We start from the raw sequence: 19,424 nt of genomic DNA, 5'->3' as shown, positions 1-19,424 counted from the left end.
GTGGCGGATAAATTGTTAAATTAATTAACAATTAGAAAAATAGTTTCCAGTCGCTGCAATAGGATTTCAGACTTGAAATTTTCACACAAGAATACCTCCCGATGCTGCACAAAAATCAATCGGATGTATAGCCTCATCTATAAAGGCTAATTTTGAATTTTGCATCATGTAATCATCTATTTGATTTATTATAGACTTGGTTTTCCTTCTAAAATGTCATTTATGTGTCTCGTTCTCTCTTTCTTGCAAGAAAATATGTTATTAACTTATTTGTAGAAAAAAATTATATATATATATATATGATGTTTTGCCCAGTATCTACATTTTTGGGTGTCACGTTTCCAGCCGTGCCCATTTCAAAAATTTCCAGACATTTGCACATTTCATGCAACTTAGCTACAAAGGGGATAATGATTGTTTGCTTCATGGTTTTGTTAATCTAGATTAAGTAAGAGATGTAGTAACAAGGAATAACACTTTCAGAAACTGTTTTAGCATGGGTACATGTATGATTACTTTGTTTAGCAGGAAATAGGGAACAAATGACCTTAGCTCAGCTTTGCGGAAGCATACTATATTGCAGCTTCATCTGCGAGTTAAGGTAATCTGAGTTTACGATTTTGTAGCTAAGTTGATTGGTGTGATGTTGGAGACCATTGTCATTTATTATAATAATTAGAATTGCATTGACTTCTCTGAGAATTCAGACTCCAATATCAGATCTAAGCATACTGGGCTCAGATAGCATTTCCTAAGGGGCAATGTACAAAGAAAACCAGTGATCTTCAAGGATATTCCTTCAGATTCACAGGTGGTCAATGATCTGAAAAAAGGCCCTGACAAAGGGAAAGTCAAGTCACTGAGAGAGAGATTTGGTACGGTGGAGAACAAATTCCTCACAAAGATTTGGCTTGGTGGAGAACAATTTCTCACGAAGAGGGAGTGTAAGTTTGTTGCTCTTAATATCTTCTCCATATCATTTATTTCATTTGGCATTGTTGTCGCGCAAATTGGCACGACAACGCTCGGACCGGGGGCTGTCACTCTGATCCCCGATCCCTCCGTTTAAGCCCGTCTCCCGCGGCTAAAGGGGGTAGACCCTGCGAGATAGTGAAGACCAACTGCCAAACAGTTGGGTGGGAGACACGATACACGATATGATAAGCACTAGATGGATTTAGAGATTTAATAGACCAGTGCCTTGTGGAGTCAATGTTTAAATGATTACTTTTTAAATGATAAAGAAACATGGACCATGAACAGCAACCATCTATCATCAGCTAAATCATGTGACCAAAACGATATCCGGCAACTGAAAGCTTTGAAGAGATAAATGCCTTAAACCACCCTGAGCATCATGAATTATTAACCAGACATTGGATTTCGTGTTTCGACTTGAAAATTTCAGATCTCAGCATGAAAGATATATCGCGAAAGCAACTGAAACTGGCAAAATGATTTTCCACAAATTTATTTATTTATTTATTTTATTTTTTTTTTTATTTTTTTTTTTTTTTAAATCTTTTTTCAATTTTTTTTTTCAATGTTATGGAAATTAAAAATAAAAATAAAAAAATCTAAAACTAAATTCTAACCATTAAAAATAAAACTAAAAATATTTTTTCATTTTTTATTGTTTTTATTCTAAAATCAAAAAATAAAACAAAAATTTAAATCTAATTAAAGTTAAATCCTAAAAATCTAAAATCTATATACTATACAAAAGTCTAAACTAAACTAAAGAAAAATAAATTGAAGTTAAAATACGTGACTGTACAAAACATTGAACTAAAATCTACGTTAATCAAATATTAAAATACAAACTAAGTTTCAAAAAAAACGTAAATACCCTAGCCTGAATTAACCTACGTTAAATACGTGAAACGCATCAGAACAAAATGCGAGATGAACCCTAGCCGTAAAATCGGAAATGAGAACCGACGCCACAGAGAAACCCGTGACTGCGCAGAATGACTAGAGCCAACATCGACTTACCTGGAAAACGCTGATACTCAGCCACCGGAGGAAATACGTGACCTGGAGACTATCGACGTTTGGAAATGGCAGATAAACTGAGCCGCAGATCAAATCGAAATTAGCTGCCGGCGTGAGTAGGGTTTGATGCCCACGCGAATGCCCTTTTCACACCAAAAAAATGCGATTTCTGCAATGTATATGACGTGGATCTCCTTGGATGCGGATTTGAGAAAGGGAACAGGTTTTAAATATGCACGGATCGCGGCTCAGACAACCCCAGCACGTGCTTCTGATTGAACCGATGCCTCCAAATTCACAACTGGATTCTTCAATACTATTTCATGCCAAATACATCGACGTTTTTTCTTGCACAGTCGTTTTCAAAGGATCTGTTCACGCAGTAACTGGAACGATAAACCTCAGCTGATGAAGCGATTTGCCCAGGAAAACCACAGCGTATGCTTTCGGTTTCGGAATGATGCATGCTACGGCTTCGATAGCTGAGGGCTTTCCACTGTTTTTGATTTCATGTAATGCAAGTAATATTGACGATCAGGTTCCAGGAATGCTCTTCGACAGCTGACTCAAAAAATTGCTCTTGATAAAAACCCTGTAGCTGAAAACACAAAAATACAAAACCCTAATGAAGACTGAAGAAAGCAAAACTTTTGAAATTTGAAACCCTAGAACAGCTAATTAATGTACAGATTTTGGCCCCTACACAGCCAGATTTAACAATAAGAGCAGAAATATTTTCAATATATCAGAAATTTTGAACTTCACTGTGAACAGAAGGAGAATCTCTCAATGTAAAACAGAAAAAGAAACTTTGAATGATTAACCCAGGGAACAATCAGCTGGGCTCTGCACAGAAAAGCCAGTGGGAGTCGGCTGGTTCAGCCTAGAACTTCCCCAAACGCCCACCTGTACCCTTTACCTAAAGATCTCCTGCACACCTCAAGCAAACATCAGTAAAAAGGGCAAGAAATGCTGCTAGATTTCAGGGAATAATGGAGATACCTGCCATTATTCCAAAAACCCTACAACCTTCATACCCTAGCACGTGAGCAAGATACCTGTACTCACAATACTCTGAAAACCAGCGATTATTAACTGCTGAAAACTGAAATATGCAGAAAAATGAAAATCTCACAGCAATTCCAGAGAGTAACACCAGCCAGTTTTGAACCCCAAAGTCTTTTTATTAATCAGAAAATCAGATTACAAGAGAGCTTTCTCAGTACAGACTCACAGATCAGATGCCTTGAAATGACCCCGTAAGACCCTATATAAAGGAAATGATCCTAACGGCTAGTTCTAGTGATCCATGTAGAAATGATCTCGACCGTTGATGAGGATCAAGACATCTCTTGATCTCATCCATCGATTTATTAACTTAAAATATTATTATTTTATTAGTTAGGGTTTTTGCTTCATTTTTTAATTTTTATTATTTTTTATTATTTTATTATTTTTATTCATTTTTTAATTTTTTAATTCATTTTAAAATGGATCACTGAACTAAGCCTTTCGGAAACATCACCTAGGACCTAGGACTTAGGACTCATGAGGGGATTTAAAACATTTCTCGACCCTCAGGACACAATACATCATGACTTTTACAAAAATACATCTTAAGGGACAAACCCATTTAATACAGACCCTCACAAAACACCCAGTTCTGCGACACAACTATAATCTAGCAGATTTAACACACTAGGATTTTCCTAAAGTTCTGATGACGAAATCCATCCCGGCTTTGGGGTCAGGTTTGAAGGAAAACTCTGCCGATCGTAGATCGGTGAGACGAAAAACCTCCCGGGACGCAGATCATCATTAGAAAGTTAGGTCCACCTAGGCAACTTTACATACATGACTCTGATCTGCTTAGATTATTTACAACTTATACATGCAGACCGGGTTTACAACAAAAATGATCAAGCTGCTGATGATGGCAGGATGGCACGGACATGTTGATCAGGTGCTGCTTCCTTTCTGTCAAAAAAAACGGGGTGCACTGCATGGGTAGTTGACCAGTAGAGGTCAACAGGCATCATCTCCTATTTTCCTAAGATTTCTTAATCTTAGGAGTTACTATTTTTTTAGGGTAACTAGTATAGTGATTAGTCATGATTATTGTTTTTGCATTGATAAACCATAAGAGTCACTGAGGGCACCATATCGAGAGAGATTCTTTCAACTTCTCCTTGAAATTCTTCTTGCATTGTGTGCCCCTCCTACAAAAACATTCTTAGATCTACTCAAGCTTGTTTTATAGATTTATGCATGTCAATAAACTTTTGGTATGCATATCCCGTAAGTTGGGTGACCCTCCTATAATAATAAATTTGTAAGTTAGTAGGAGTTACAAGTGAGTTATAACTCCTTTATGAGTTGATTTGTCTGTTTAAGTCTCTCCTACACTTGGTTGCTGGAGAAAAGTATGAACAGAGCGAGTGGCATTTATGTAAGGTTAACTCATCCAAAGAGGTTGCCCCACAATGCTAGGCACTATCCTCCTTTTGTTATTCATTTCATTGTAATCACTTTTTATGCTCATCAAAAAAAAAGAGTGTTGGGTCTGCAAAACAGTTTGTTGCTTTGTAATTTCCAATGTTCCACCAAGACTCCGGTGCGGGGAGACGCACAAGGGGGACGTGTTGGAGTACCCTCAAATTTTACGGAAATTTTGGGGGTGCGGGGAGACGTCGAGGTATATAATTTAATATATATATATATATAATTCAAGTTCATATTCATTGTTCACTGTTCAATAATGAAAGCATAAAAATATTAAATAGACAATTGAATCATTGATCCATCCTCATCATTCATTTTGATACATACATCATTCATATGACATACTCAAGTCTCATTATTGAATTATTCATACATACCATAAGATTCGATAAAAAATAAATAAAAATCAATAATGAAATATTCAAATACATTGATCCATATCATTCATCATTCTACAATCTACACTGATTTAAAAATTAAATTCATCATTCTAGAATCTAAATTGAAAGCAAAACATACTAGTATATTTACAAAGTTTGAACACTAAATTTATATAACTCAAAGTTTGAACCTAGGTTTTAGACTGTTAGTTATTTAATATTTTTTTGTTCTATTTAGTTTTAATTTTAAATTTTTTTAATTGTTTTGATTTTTTATTTTTTTATTTTTTTATTTTTAATTTGGGTCTTATTAGAGAAATTTAAAGGGGGACGCCCAGAAGCACCCTTTTTGAAGGGGGGCGCCCAAATGCACCCTTTTTGGGGAGTCTAGACTCCCACACTAGGGAAACGCACCCCCTTGCATCTCCCCGAGACTCCCCAAAAAGGGTGTGTGGGGAAACGCACCCCCAAGAGACTCCCCGTCCCGGGTGCGAGGGGTGCGTGCACCCGACCCTAGGGGACGCGTCCCTGTGGAACACTGGTAATTTCAGTGGGTGAAAAACTAAATCTGCTGCTCAATACTTGGAGGATTGTTCTCAAATTCAGATATGTTGTGGCTATTTCCCTGATCTCTCATTCTATAACTTGTTTTAAAAAAGAAGCAGTTTTGATTTGCTGTTTCATGAGTTTTTTCTGTTTCAGGTCTAGTTTCAGATCTAAGGAATAAGTGCATATCATGACTTCGAAAAAAAAACCCAAAAACATGAATAACAACTCTACCTGCATAAGCTGGAAAATATCGCATTTAGTGTGTACAGTATAAGTTATTTTTTAAATTTATATTTATCAGGGAGCCCAAAATAAATAAGTATAAGATGCAGTTCTGTGAACCTGTGATTCTAACAGCTCTGTTTAATATTAGGAGTTAAGACTATGAAAAAGCAGAGTTCTGCACAGATGTGGCTGAGGCAATGAAGACGCTAGTGCTTTTCAACAGTTCTGTAAATCAATGTTTATGCATGCCGGTGTCTATATATCTCAATGAACAAGTGTTCAGGTTTCTGTCTTTGTTTAAGATAGCCTTACGCTGCTATGGGTCTGCTATGCAAAAAGAGCTTGGAATAGAAGAAAGCTCGGAGAATTTGGTAAAGGTCAGTTTTGACTTTTTCTGAAAGAACAGCAAAATCAATGGAGATTATCTAGCCACTGCCATTGGCATGCTTATGTAAATCGTTTTTTTAAGCAATGGGAATATTTTTTGTTGTTAAAAAAGAGTTCGTTTTCCAAACTTATAGGTGGTTTTCTTTGTTTCTTGGATTTCATATATTGTTCAATTTATCTTTTTTGTTGTTCCCTAGAAATTTGGGAGAGTGTCCCAGCATTCTGGACACCCATTCCGGCATTCCCCTTCTGTAAGCTCATGCAGCATGGTAAATATTTGTTCTGATGTTTTCAGTGTACCATGTGAAGCCACTTTGATCACAAACATTGTTTAGGTTTTATATTGTTTATATGTCAATTACAATCAGCAATCTAAACATCCAAAAAAGAAATCTGCTAACAGAAGAATTGGGTAGTTTTATCCTTCTGTTCTTCTCTGGAAATCTACTCCCATGTACCATGAATTAATTATTTCTTTAAGCTAGAAAACGTCATTAAGCAGAGAATCAAAATATCGATAAAAACAAAAAAAATACCTTGGCAGATTGAGCAGGACCACGAATGGCACAAAGAAGGAAATGGAGGAGTGTCTCTCCCATTGTAGGGTTAGAATGCCTGAAGACACCAGACCTGGGGGGTCCTCCATGTTGACCAAGCAAAGAGCCATCTGAACCTAACAGCAATGAATTACTACTATTGTACATGGCAGCTTCCAATTCGAATTCTCTTTCAGGTTCACAGCCTTCCTTTTCCTGTTCAAAGTCATCCTCCTTCTGGGGCTCCATTGCAACCCAGATCTCTGGTAGATTTTAAAAAATGGATTGAGTTGCTTTGGCTCTCCTACTGCCCTGATCCTGCAGATAACACAGGGTTTATATATATGTACAAATTTTTATGTGCAAAATAAATTAAAAAGAGTGAATTTGTTGTTGCATTCATAAACAGATCACAGGCTTACACTAGATTAATTGAGACATTATTGTTGTTATTATTTGTTATATATTATTGAAGGGGATAAAAAACTCAAAGGTGTACACTTCAATATTTTTTGTCCAAAATAAGAAAGATACAAAGTCGTTTACTCTTTCATTCTTTAATATTAAGACAATTGTTTTTTAAGTTAGCAGTTATTGTAATTTATTTTCATTTATTCAGAGTTACACATATGCACTAAGTGGAGGTTGATTCGGAGGAGTGGCATTCAGCTAGGGTTTCGGGTGGGAAGTTGCAGGTCACAGCTTCCAGCTCACGGGGGCAGGGTTGGCACTGGCCCCTCTTTCCTCCAGTGGTGGCAGAACACAAAATCCTGCATCCTTCAACATTGTTGGGTAATGGTCAAGGTTTAGGTGTCATAGGAAGGAAATCGGGAAATGTAGGTAGTGGAAAACCCTCGTCTCCAAGTGGTATCTGTGAACATTGGAAGATATATTCGATATATGCAAGACAATGCAGTTATATGCAGATTTATGGAACTCTGATCAATGGGAACTGGAACTCTCTGCAAAAGTTTATTTTTGTAGTTTTCTCCAACACAGAGGATACGGCTGAGTATTTGAGGAAGGACCCTATTTTTTCAATTCAGCTACGTTGTGTTGGATTTTGAAAACATAAGATGGATTTTGGAGGATATAAGAACAATGAAAGACATTGTTTTGAAAACATAATATGGATTTTGGAGGATATAAGAACAATGAAAGACATTGTAAAAACGGACTAGAGTAAAATATATGCATTTATTATATTAAAGTCAATTGTTACAATAAGAGTGCTTCCTTTAGATCACTTGAGAGTGCTCCTCTTTTATGTCATTCATTGTGTAGTTACATTTGTTAGAAAATCGGAAAGGCAGAAAGATTTTCTCTAGTTGATAATTACTTGTGAAATCTTTGAGTTCTTATTATTTTTCTTATGTTCCTTTTTATCTTAGTTCATCAAGCAATTACCAAAACCAAAACACAAAGATCAGGGACATCAGATGTAGGCACTCAACCAAGGCTAAAACCCCTATATGGGGGAAAACTCCGTCAAGAACTCTTCCTTTAGTACTTCAAAATGAGATGGACCAAGACCCTAGACCAACAGACCTTCCTCCTCCACCAAGTCAGCGCTCCAAGATGATTTAGTAGTCTCTTCTTATCCAACAGATTCAGCCTAACAACAATCCAGAAATTCGACTTCCCAGCTACAAAATTTCAACCCCCAGCAACAGAACTTTGACCCAACAGCGAAACTGCAGTTTCAGCCCCTCTAGCCGCTCAGCATATTCACATGTGTTAAAAAGAGAGAGAGAAAATTTCGACTTCTGGTGCTTGAGAGAGACCTTCTTCCTTTTTGCTAGCCTTCTTCCTTGAAATTCGCACCTTTTCTAGCCCTGGCAGAGTTATCAAACTTGGTGAGTGAGAGTGACAAATGAGGTCAAGTTGCTGCCTTTATATAGGATTTTTTACCCCTTTGTTTAGGCCAACTTGGTCGAGCAGGCCTAGTTTACCTATTTTACAATAAAATAAATTTCTTCTTTAACAAATAAATCCCAAGGGGGGTTCTTTACATTACGACATGGACAAAGACACTTGACATAAACCCTAGAAGCCTACAATGGAGGCTTTGACTTATAAACAAACGACCCAAGCATGAAACCCATGCTTTAATAAGTCAATTTCTTTACTAATAAAATTTCTTTTTCTTTCTTTTGATAAAGAAATTACATCATATGACTTAAATACAATTATGAAGACCAATACTACTTACATTCTTCAACACTCCCTCTTTAACTAGGGAGGTATTCATAATTACATTTATACAGAGGTACATGGAAGATCTCCAAAATGAACTACAAAGAGTTTTAGCACACTCAGTGTTGCGGACTAGAAACCTGACCAGGGTATTCTCTCCAGGTGGGACTATGATGGACTCAAGCTTTCAACCAGTCTAGGTACCATCAGGCTTACATGCTAACCATCAACCCAGGGATCTAGGCGCATATCCAAGGTTAGAGCTCCAAGACCAATGCCACCCTCCCTCTTTGGGATATAGACGTCAACACAAAGGTTGGTCAGACATCCTCCGAAGCATGTGCCATTAGATGCTTCATCTCTCCCTAATAAACTTAACCAAATATATCCATTTGTCCAAGCATGCTTCCAAAGTATTCATTCTTCTTGTGGAGAGATCGACATGTACAAACACAAACTCCAATCAACAATGAACTTTCAAATATAAGTAAAGACACACCTTAGGTGTGCTTAATCATTATGATGCTACTATCATCATCAAGTTATCCATATACAATTTGTCGGAAGCTTTCTTCTTCTTTCGTTTCTTTAGCAGCACCAAATACATCTTCAGATCTTCCTCAAGTCTTTTGTTTGCAACTTCATGAACATTTATCTATAGATCTTTCATTCATTCTTTGGTTTCATTCTTTCTTCAAGGTATTCATCATGACTATCAGAATATGTCCTCCCTCTCAACTGGGGAGACATACCCTATCTTCTATCCAGGCTCCCTCTTAACTTAGGGAGATCAACCACTTCCTTCTTCTATAACATCGAAGAGCCTTTCATGGCTCCAATTCTTCTTACGACATCAAAGTCGTCTTGATCATCATAACTTCCTTTATCATGCTTACCAATATTATCAAGTCATCTTCACTTACGAACATCTTCAACATCTTGAAGATTATGTACATGCACAACTTAAACAGTGAGTACAACCAAAAACAAATATACAGAAGCATGAAGTTAATTATGTCAAATTCTTATAATGGAAGCATCAAAGCATTTAGACTTTAGACATCAAATACCTAAACCTAGTTAGGTTCATAATTGATAAGAGACACATCTATTTGCATACTAGACTTCAACTTCTTACTATGGTTTTGTCACAAACCCTAGATTCCATTTCGAGACACAAGACCTTAGATAGCAAATCAAATAATAATCCAATCACAGTACTATACATCTAAGGTTTCAATAATATATTCTATGACAGACTCTACTAGGGTTTGTTCCAAACCCTAGATTTTCATCATCAAAACTAAAACATATCAATAATATCATCAAGTCCTAGAATATCAATTTCTACTAGGGTTTTGTTACAAACCTTAGAATTCACAAACTAAACATGAGTATCAATAAGCATATTCACATATACATAACTAGGATTTCATAAACATGCACTAGCATATCACAATAATATCTACTAGGTAAACCCAAGACACAAACATCAATACATTAACAACAATTTTGACTAGGCTCGAGTTTCGAACAGACACGCGAATATACACCTAGGGTTTCATTCCTAAGATCTTACAACTATCACAAGAATTTTAGCTTATAAATCCTAATTTATCAAACCCTAAAGATATAGGGTTTAGTCATTAATAACAAACCCTAAAAGACTAGGATTTTGCCATTACAAAAACCCAAAATATCAAAAGAATAGGATTTCTAGATTTCATTAACAACCCTAAGTAGATAGGGCTTCATAAATATTGACATAGTGAACCTTTTTAGTGTTCCACAAGAATGATAAATAAGGGTAGATTCAATCTAATGATTAATCACACTAACAAGAATCTTTTACGATTCAAAACCCTAGACATAACGATGTTAGTAATGTAAAGCAAAAATTTAAAAGAAGAATGATTGTACCTTTTACATGAAGAGAACTTTATAACAAAGCTTATAGTCTAAGACATACCTTGAGTTGTTTCTTAACAAACCTTGTAGTACATCAATCCTTGAAGGGATTTCTTTGCAGCAAAACTTCTTCCATGCTTCAAGTCTGTCCTTTGAAGTCTTCTTCATAGCCTTTGAGCATTCAATAAGCTTTCCTAACCAGGGAAAATATAAAGAAAAGGTTATTAGCTTACAATACAAACATATTTTGATATGAGAGAGAAACCAAACACAAAAGAGGAGACAAGGAATAAGATACTTATCTTTTGGTAAAATGGTGAAGGCTCCCTCTTAATCCAGTCTTTGAGGGATACCTACAACTTATCAAAATTCAAAAGAAAGATGTTCTAACAAGACATGTTAGACCTACAAATTCTAGAAATCAAATCATAAAGGAAAACAAATCAAAAAATAGAAGACTAAGAGAGAAATGTGAGAGAGAGGACTTAGTAGTATAAGTCCTTGACTTCCGATTCTTCAATCTTATTCTTCTTGGGTGGAGCTTCATCGGTAACATTTGCTTGATCCCTATCTCTCTTCTTATTCTTTGGACTTTCAGGACAATGACTTTTATAATGACCCATCTTGTGACAATTGTAACATTCAATTTTGGATAGGTCAACTTTCTTCTTTGGTCCTTTGAACTTTTTGAAGGTTCCTTTCTTTTTGTGATGAGCGGAGTAAGCATTAGAGGTGTTTTCTTCTTCATCCTCCTTATTTTCTATTAACGATACTTGACCTTCTTCTTGATTGCATGCATTCCACATTTGTTCAAATGTTGGAGTATCCTTCCAACTGTTAAGTCTTTATGCAAAGGCACTCCAAGATTTTGGTAGTCCTAGAAGAGCAGTAATTACGAGCTCCTTTTCTGGAACAACTTCATCTATTGCTTGGAGTTCATCTCTGATTCTAGATATCCTTATAAAGTAGGATTATACAGTGTCATCTTTTTTCATCTTAATAGTCCTTAATTCATTCTTGAGGCTTTCTATTTGACCAATGTTCTTGATGGTGAACAATTCGGAAAGAGCCTTATACATTTCTTGAGCGGAATTTATGTTGGATATGTATGGAATTAGGTTGTTTTTAACTCCATCCACTATAAGGTTCATAGCCTCCACTATAAGGTTCATAGCCAAGATTTCGATTTCTCTAAACTTTTCTTTTTTTGCTTCACTTGATTCATCTGTAAGTTTCTTGATTTTTCTTTGAACAAGATCCAAAACTTTGTTCTTGTCCAAAATTAGGTCTATCATCTTTTTCCAAGCCGTGTAGTTGGAGGCACCTTCTAGTTTGTTTTCTCCCTTCATTGAGTTTGACATAGTTCCAGTCAATAGTAGGCTTGTCTCTTTATATGATCATTTTTCCTTAATGACCTTCCTTTGATCTCCTTTTCCTTAAGAAAGCTTCGACCTGCGTTTTTCCTTCTCCTTCACCTTAGCTCTGATACCATGTTAGAAAATTGAAAAGGCAAAAAGATTTTCTCTAGTTAATAATACTTGTGATATCTTTGAATTCTTATTAGTTTTCTTATGTTCCCTTTTATCTTAGTTCATCAAGCAATTACCAAAACCAAAACACAAAGATCAGGGACACCAGATGTAAGCACTCAGCAAGGGATAAAACCCCTATATAGGGCAAAACTCAGTCAAGAACTCTTCCTTCAATAATTTAAAATGAGATGGACAAAGACCCGAGACCAACAGACCTTCCTCCTCCACCAAGCCAGCCCTCCGAGATGATTTAGTAGTCTCTTCTTATCCAGCAACTTCAACCCAGCAACAATCCAGGAATTTGACTTCCCAGCTACAGAATTTCGACCCCCAACACTAGAACTTCGACCCAACAGCAGAACTACAATTTCGGCCCATCCAGCAGCTCAACAAATTCCAAGTGTTAGAGAGACAAAAAAAAATTGACTTCCAGTGCTTGAGAGAGACCTTCCTCCTTTTCATTAGCCTTCTTTCTCTTCTTCCTTGAAATTCGCACTTTTTTTGGCCCCAGAAGATAGATCAAACTTGGTGAGTGAGAGTGGCAAATGAGGTTGAGTCATCGCCTTTATATAGGAGTTTATGTCCCTCTGTTTAGGCCGACTTGGTGGAGGACACCTAATTCACCTATTTTACAATAAATAAATTTCTTCTTTGACAAATAAATACCAAAAAGGGTTCTTTACATTATGACATGGAAGCCTGCAATAGAGGCTTTGACCTATAAACAAATGACCCAAGTATGAAACCCATGCTTTAATAAGTCAATTACTTTAATAATAAAATTTATTTTTCTTTCTTTTGATAAATAAATTACATCATGGCTTAAATACAATTATGAAAACCAACACTAATTACATTCTTCAACATTATCACATAATCTAAGCACTTTATTTTTAATATTTATTATACTTAACATATTAATAAAGTCACCATTATCTAGGAAAATATTACAGTCATCATTACATTTATCATACTCCAACACCAACAGGGCCCAATTTTAATGCTACAATACCAAATTGATAATAAAATCTTCTGAAATAACTTCATTCTTTCACAATCCCAAAATCAAGCAGGTACTCCATGATGTCATCGCCCTTGTAAAGGTGGAAATTCCCAAATTCTCTAAATTTCTGAGTTTATAAACTCCTCAAATTCTCGAGCTCCCAAACTAGTAAAATTCTCAAATTCCTGGAATTCTTACACACTAATCCATGTGGTGGAGTTAAACCTTCTCCAATTTCTTTCTGTTTTGGAAATTTAACCAATCAAAACAAAAATTCACAATCAGATTTTGTCAGTCATTTGTTGACTTTGTTTCATTGGGGTTGTATCAGTTTTTCTTTAGCTTTCTTGAGGGGTAAATGGCCCATCTCCTGTCTAATATAAACTGATTAAAATATCATACATAGTCTCTGAAATGAGAAACGTCCCGCATTTATTTCAACAATAAAAACTGTCCGTGAAACATAAGTCTCTCTCACGTCTCGGTTCCTCTTGCCACTCCGTACACACAAGCATCCTTCTGAAGTCTGCCTTCTAGCATCTAAAAAATGTGCTATTTACTAACAAGCACTGTAGGGTGCTATAATTTGCCCTTCTTCGCATTTTTGTTATGCTTCTACTCGTGGTAGGGTTTCTCTGTCTTCTGTGAGGACATCTCTTCTCTAAATTCATGCAAATATGTGACGTCCCTTCTATGGCTAGCAACTTTAAGGCTAACAAAAACACCTCTGTTATTTATTTTGTATGAACTTTCTGGAATACTCTATATAAAATAAAAATTGTGTATATATCTACATCCTCTGTTTCTTTGAAAATAGAAATTGTTTCCTCTTCCTAATCGCCTTGAAATTCCAAATAAACAAAGATGATTATCAACTTTTAAAGATTTACCTCCTCTTGATGGAATTTATGCTTGTGCAGATTGCTTGAAGACAAATAATACTTCTGTAAGTCGCCTCTGCTTGGACAATTATGCATTTGAACCCATTGCCCTCCGTTTACAGTCGGACGACGGTCTTCAATGGTGGATCGTTTCATGGGCGGAACAAATTAGTGTCTTCTTGGTGAATTCTTTTCATGAGCAGAGCAGACTAGGCATAAAATTCTCAACAAATTCACTGTGCGCTTCTATATTAGGGCTTGCACTGCTCTTCGGCACTTTTATGATGCATTCTTCGAGTCTGGTCAGGCAATCTTTTGTTATTCTTCTAAATTTTGCGCACTATCTTTTAATCCCAACGCAATATTCTCTACTGTGGCATATCCATCCTGACTGTAACAGTCAGTCTACTGGTATCAGAATCTGCCCGGTCATGGTTATAATCCCTTTTAAACAATCTTGGATCGTGGAGCACATCGCAAAGGTGAAAGCCTGCTGAAACCGACTCAGCGTAAATATATAATAAATCAATAAATCAATTTTAAGTTCCTTTGTTTATGTGACAATGTACCTTCATTGCGGAGTAATATTTGACGAGGGTTGATTGCTTGCACTTTTTCCCTCCTGTTTTTTACCAGGTTTGATTGTTAGCACTTCCCTTACTCATCCTTATGGTTTTTAACATTTTTTTGGGGTTTTACATATGAATTTTTTCACATAGAATATATTTATAGAATATGTTAAAGAGATTATATATTTTAAGTAAAGTCTTTTGTATAAATTATATCAGAGAATGGCCCTGGAGTATGCCCTAAAACTGTTTCTGCTTGGCTAAGAGTTCGTCTTCCTCGGACGTAAGGAAACAGGTTAACGGCCCAAGACCCAGAGGCATTTGGCAGGAGTGAAAGTCTGCTCCCTTACGGACCACCAGCGGGTTATTTCAGGTGGCGTGGTTTTCCTTGATAACAGTGATGTGTCAACTGACATTCGCGGATAGCAGCCAGAGATGGCTGTCCTCACTGTTGGTTTGACAAACTGAGTTTGATAGGTTTTTTCACCTTTGAAAAAACAAAAAAAAAAAAAAAAAAATTACATCAGAGAAATTATAATATATGTTTTTCGCTGAAATCTTTCTCTAACTATAATATATGTTTTTAATAATATATGTTTTTAAGTTTATTTAAATTATATTAATTATTATTATGAGGAGAGTATTAAAGGTTTCTTACCATTAAGTTATATTGAAACGTTATAATTCAATATTAAATAGGTTTAACGTAAAAATATTTCCATGTAATTAAAGAGGATTTGGTGTAAATATAGTATGAATTAATTTTTGTGGTTTAAAATAAGAAAAAATAATATATATTTTTTATAAAAATTATTTTGAATGGGATGGAATTGTATTAAATGTAAATATTATATAATATAGTTTTAATTTTTTGTGGCTTAAAATAAGAAAAATTAATATATATTTTTTATTAAAAAAAAAATGAATGGGATGGAATTGTATTAAATGTTAATATTTACAATATGGTTGTATTGGGGATATGTGAAGGTGTTCAATTTATTTTTGCATTAAAAATAATAATTTAATTATTCCAAAAGTTGAATTGTACTAATGTCAAACCATTGGATGTTGGTGATGGCAAAACAATATATTATTATTATTATTATTATCCAATTTTAAGGTCACGCTATTCGATGCCAGTGATGGCAAAACAATATATTATTATTATTATTATTATCCAATTTTAAGGTCACGCCCAAGCCAGACACCATATTGGTGTATTAGATGTCAGTGATGGCAAAACAATATATATTATTATTATTATCCAATTTTAAGGTCACGACCAAGCCAGACACTGCATTGGTGTATGAGACCCCCTTGTTTATGGGACAAGAGACCCACCCCCGGGTAGTTATTTGACTGCTAAGTCTACGAAGGCATGCATACTATACCCCCCTCTAGTTTTGAACCTGTGACCTCTTAGGAGGAAATACATTCTCTTAACCATTAGGCCCACTCAAGCTGTTTAAATATATAAATATAGAAATTGTGGAATATTTAGCCTTCTTCATAAGCCCTTTGGTTTGCCTACATTCATTATCCTTGGAGTTCAAAATAAATTTTCAAATGCTATGGGAACAGCTGAAGAAAATATGTTGAATACATGTTACTCCTTCAATGTTACAAGAATAGGCAAATATATTTTATCTACTCGTATCTACATGTACATGAATGTTCTATATCTTCTCCTAGAATAAACATTTTGGACTATCGTGACTCTATGTGCATACAGCCATTGGATCATGGGGATGTACCTTTTCAATACAAGCAATGTACTGAACATGGCCAACTTACATGTAACTTTGTGTTGAATATTCCACTCCAACAGGGGGTGAAAGGAGACAAGGACGCTTTTCACCGGGTAAAGAAGGCTACGAGGTCAAGGTTGCTAGATCATAATCTCAAAACTCCCTTGCTAACTTCTTTCTGGCTTTATCTAACCTAGAGAATGATGGTGATGCTAGCTAAAATAGGACCACTAAAACTAACATAAAAGCCATAAGCAAGGAGAAGGGAATGGTGTGGACATTACCTCTTCAAAAGAATGGTGTGGGATTCAAGGGAGACAAATTGATCTAACAACAACAATCTCTGATCCAACGAGCACAAATGTGGTGCCAATCAATAACCTCAATTTCTAACCTCCATGACAAAAAAAATGGAGAGGCTAAACACCAAAATCAAGAGAGGAGGGGAGAAAGGAAAATAGTTTTGAACCTCCTTTGCAAGGGCTAAACATAAGAAAGTGGGGAAAGCATAGCCAATATTGAACCAAAAGAAGGAAACGATACCAATACCACGCGAAATCAATACCATAAGAAACAAGGAGTTAGAGGAGCAAACAAAGATGGCAAAGATTGGCTTGGCCTTGGTAGAGGAACATTAAAAAAAATATAAATAGACCCTCTATCTGATGGTCAACTAAAAGCCTTGGCTCAAAGAGCCTTGTGAATCAAGTATACTACCCTCGAGCAATCCAAAGAAGATGCATGGAAAAATCGTAGGAAGGTGATCACATAAAATATTATCAAGGGAGAGAACCTCATTGACCCATATATGTGCGTTGTGTTGAAATATTCCTTCCTTCAATGCTCGCAAATCTCATCTCAGTGAAGATGTTCTCTTGGAATATACAAGGACCCGATGCATTAGAATTTCAAGAGAAAGATAACACTAAATAACCTAGATATGTATTTCTTAAAGGAATATATTGTAGTATAAATTTCTTTGTGTAATCTTTTGCATTAATTCGAAGAGGGGTAAAATGTATGTCCAACAACAAAAGGGGATTTGTTGGGGGCTCGGTAATTCTATGGAAATGAAATTATATATAAATCACGAAGAGAGAAAGTAACCAATGGTGCATTGTGAGTTGTTTCAAACACCTTGGTGGCAACATGAAAGGCCATCATGTCAACTTGTATGCACCCATATGCCCACACAAAAAGTACTCCTTTAGAAAAATTGGACGTAAGAATAAATTCAAAGAACCAATTGCAACATAGGCTTCTCACCCATTCGTTCAAGAGGACTCAACACTGATGACATTCATTTATAAGGCATTCCCTTATCTTCCAAATAGTTATAAAGTGTTTTTGAACAGAGTTAAAAGCATTGTTCAACATAATAAACAAAATATTGATTGCATATTTATTTTCTCAATTGACCATTCAATATGTGTTATGAAACCAGCTCACAAAAAGATAGAAAAGAGAGATCCACGCCTTAGAATTCAGCCTCTTCGAGGGGGCAACCTCCTTTACATTACATAAATGAACAATTCTTGGATGATACAAATGAAAAACCTCCTTTCTATATATAGGAGTCTAAGGAGTCACAATATAATCCAGCCGACCTAACAATAATAATATAAGCCACAAAAATAACAATAGAGGGATTCTATGGGGCACAATAATAACAATATGGGGGTAATGGGCACAACAATATAAATAAGGGGTATAACTACAATAGTAATGGGGTAATCACTAGTATTATAGGGACCCAACATGCCCCTCTCCTTCAAAAAAGTGTTGTCCTCAACGCTTGAGTAGTTCTGGATACTTCTGCATAAAATTCTCATCCTCCCATGTGGAATCTTCAGCGGATAAGTTCTTCCACTTGATAAGATACTCTGAAATTGATCGATTTCGTAGCTGTCGAGTTCTTGTTTCTGTGACTGCTTCCGGTTCCAATATAATTTTTCCTTCCTCGTCAAGTTCTGGCAATATTGTTTGAACTGGGAGCTTGTCGCCTATAACCTTCTTTAAACATGAAACATGGAAAACTGGGTGCAATCGAGAAGCTGCAGGAAGCTCCAATTTGTATGCCATAGTACCAATCTTTTGCAACACCTTGTACGGACCATAATACTTTGGTGATAATTTATTATCCTTCTTAGCTTGCTTGAGGGACATTTGCTTATATGGTTGTAGCCGTAGGAATACCCAATCACCTACATCAAAACTTCTTTCACTGCGATGTTGATCTGCCTGTTGTTTCATTCTATTTTGTGCCAACACGAGGTTATCCTTTAAGAGTTGGAGGACTTGTTGTTGATGTTCGATGTGATGTTCCACTGCCTGAACCTTAGAATTTTCTCTTAAATATGATGTGATGGATGGTGGTTGATACCCATAAAGTGCCATAAATGGGGTCATTTTTGTTGCTGTATGGAAGGAAGTGTTATACCACCATTCAGCCAGAGGCAACCATTTGACCCATTGTGTCTGTTTATCAGATACAAAGCAACGAAGATATCCTTCCAAACATTTGTTTACTATCTCAGTTTGCCCATCAGATTGAGGATGATAAGATGAGCTATGAGCTAACTGAGTACCAAGACAAGAAAATAATTCTGTCCAAAAATTTCCAGTGAAAATGGGATCTCTGTCACTTACAATAATCTTTGGGTTTCCATGTAGCTTTTGAACTGTTTCCATAAATGCAGTAGAAACTGTACTGGCTTTAAATGGATGTGATAATGCACAAAAGTGTGCATACTTGGTAAGTCTGTCAACTACCACCATGATGACACTCTTTCCCTCAGACTTGGGTAAACCTGTGATAAAATCCATTGAAACCTCCTCCCAACGTTGGCTTGGAATGGATAAAGGTTGTAATAGACCCGGTGTCTTAATTGTTTCAACTTTATTTTGTTGGCAAACCAAACATTCCGCCACAAACTTTTGAATATCTGATTTAAGGCCATCCCAAAAAAATTCCTTCTTAACCCTGTGGTAAGTTTTTAAAAATCCTGAGTGC

General features: G+C 36.0%; 1 protein-coding gene across 1 annotated transcript in view; it reads right to left on the bottom strand.

Moving 5' to 3' along the window:
* The window catches only part of LOC149195480 (uncharacterized), a 90,948-nt gene extending 76,367 nt beyond the window's left edge, over positions 1-14,581 (bottom strand). Inside the window, exons 1-2 of the mRNA XM_089407930.1 lie at positions 14,104-14,581; positions 6,575-6,892 (exon numbers count right to left, since the gene is read on the bottom strand). Coding sequence (XP_089264056.1) covers positions 6,575-6,823 — 249 coding nt within the window. The 5' untranslated portion in view covers positions 6,824-6,892; positions 14,104-14,581. The remainder of the gene's footprint in view (positions 1-6,574; positions 6,893-14,103) is intronic.
* Positions 14,582-19,424: the final 4,843 nt, after the last annotated feature.

Source organism: Pinus tabuliformis, chromosome 2_2 (assembly GCF_031772625.1).
Source record: "Pinus tabuliformis cultivar Carrire ecotype Pingquan chromosome 2_2, CPIR1, whole genome shotgun sequence".
NCBI classification, from domain to species: Eukaryota; Viridiplantae; Streptophyta; class Pinopsida; order Pinales; family Pinaceae; genus Pinus; species Pinus tabuliformis.
Note: the sequence above shows the minus strand (reverse complement) of the source record. Positions and strands in the feature narration are given on the sequence as shown.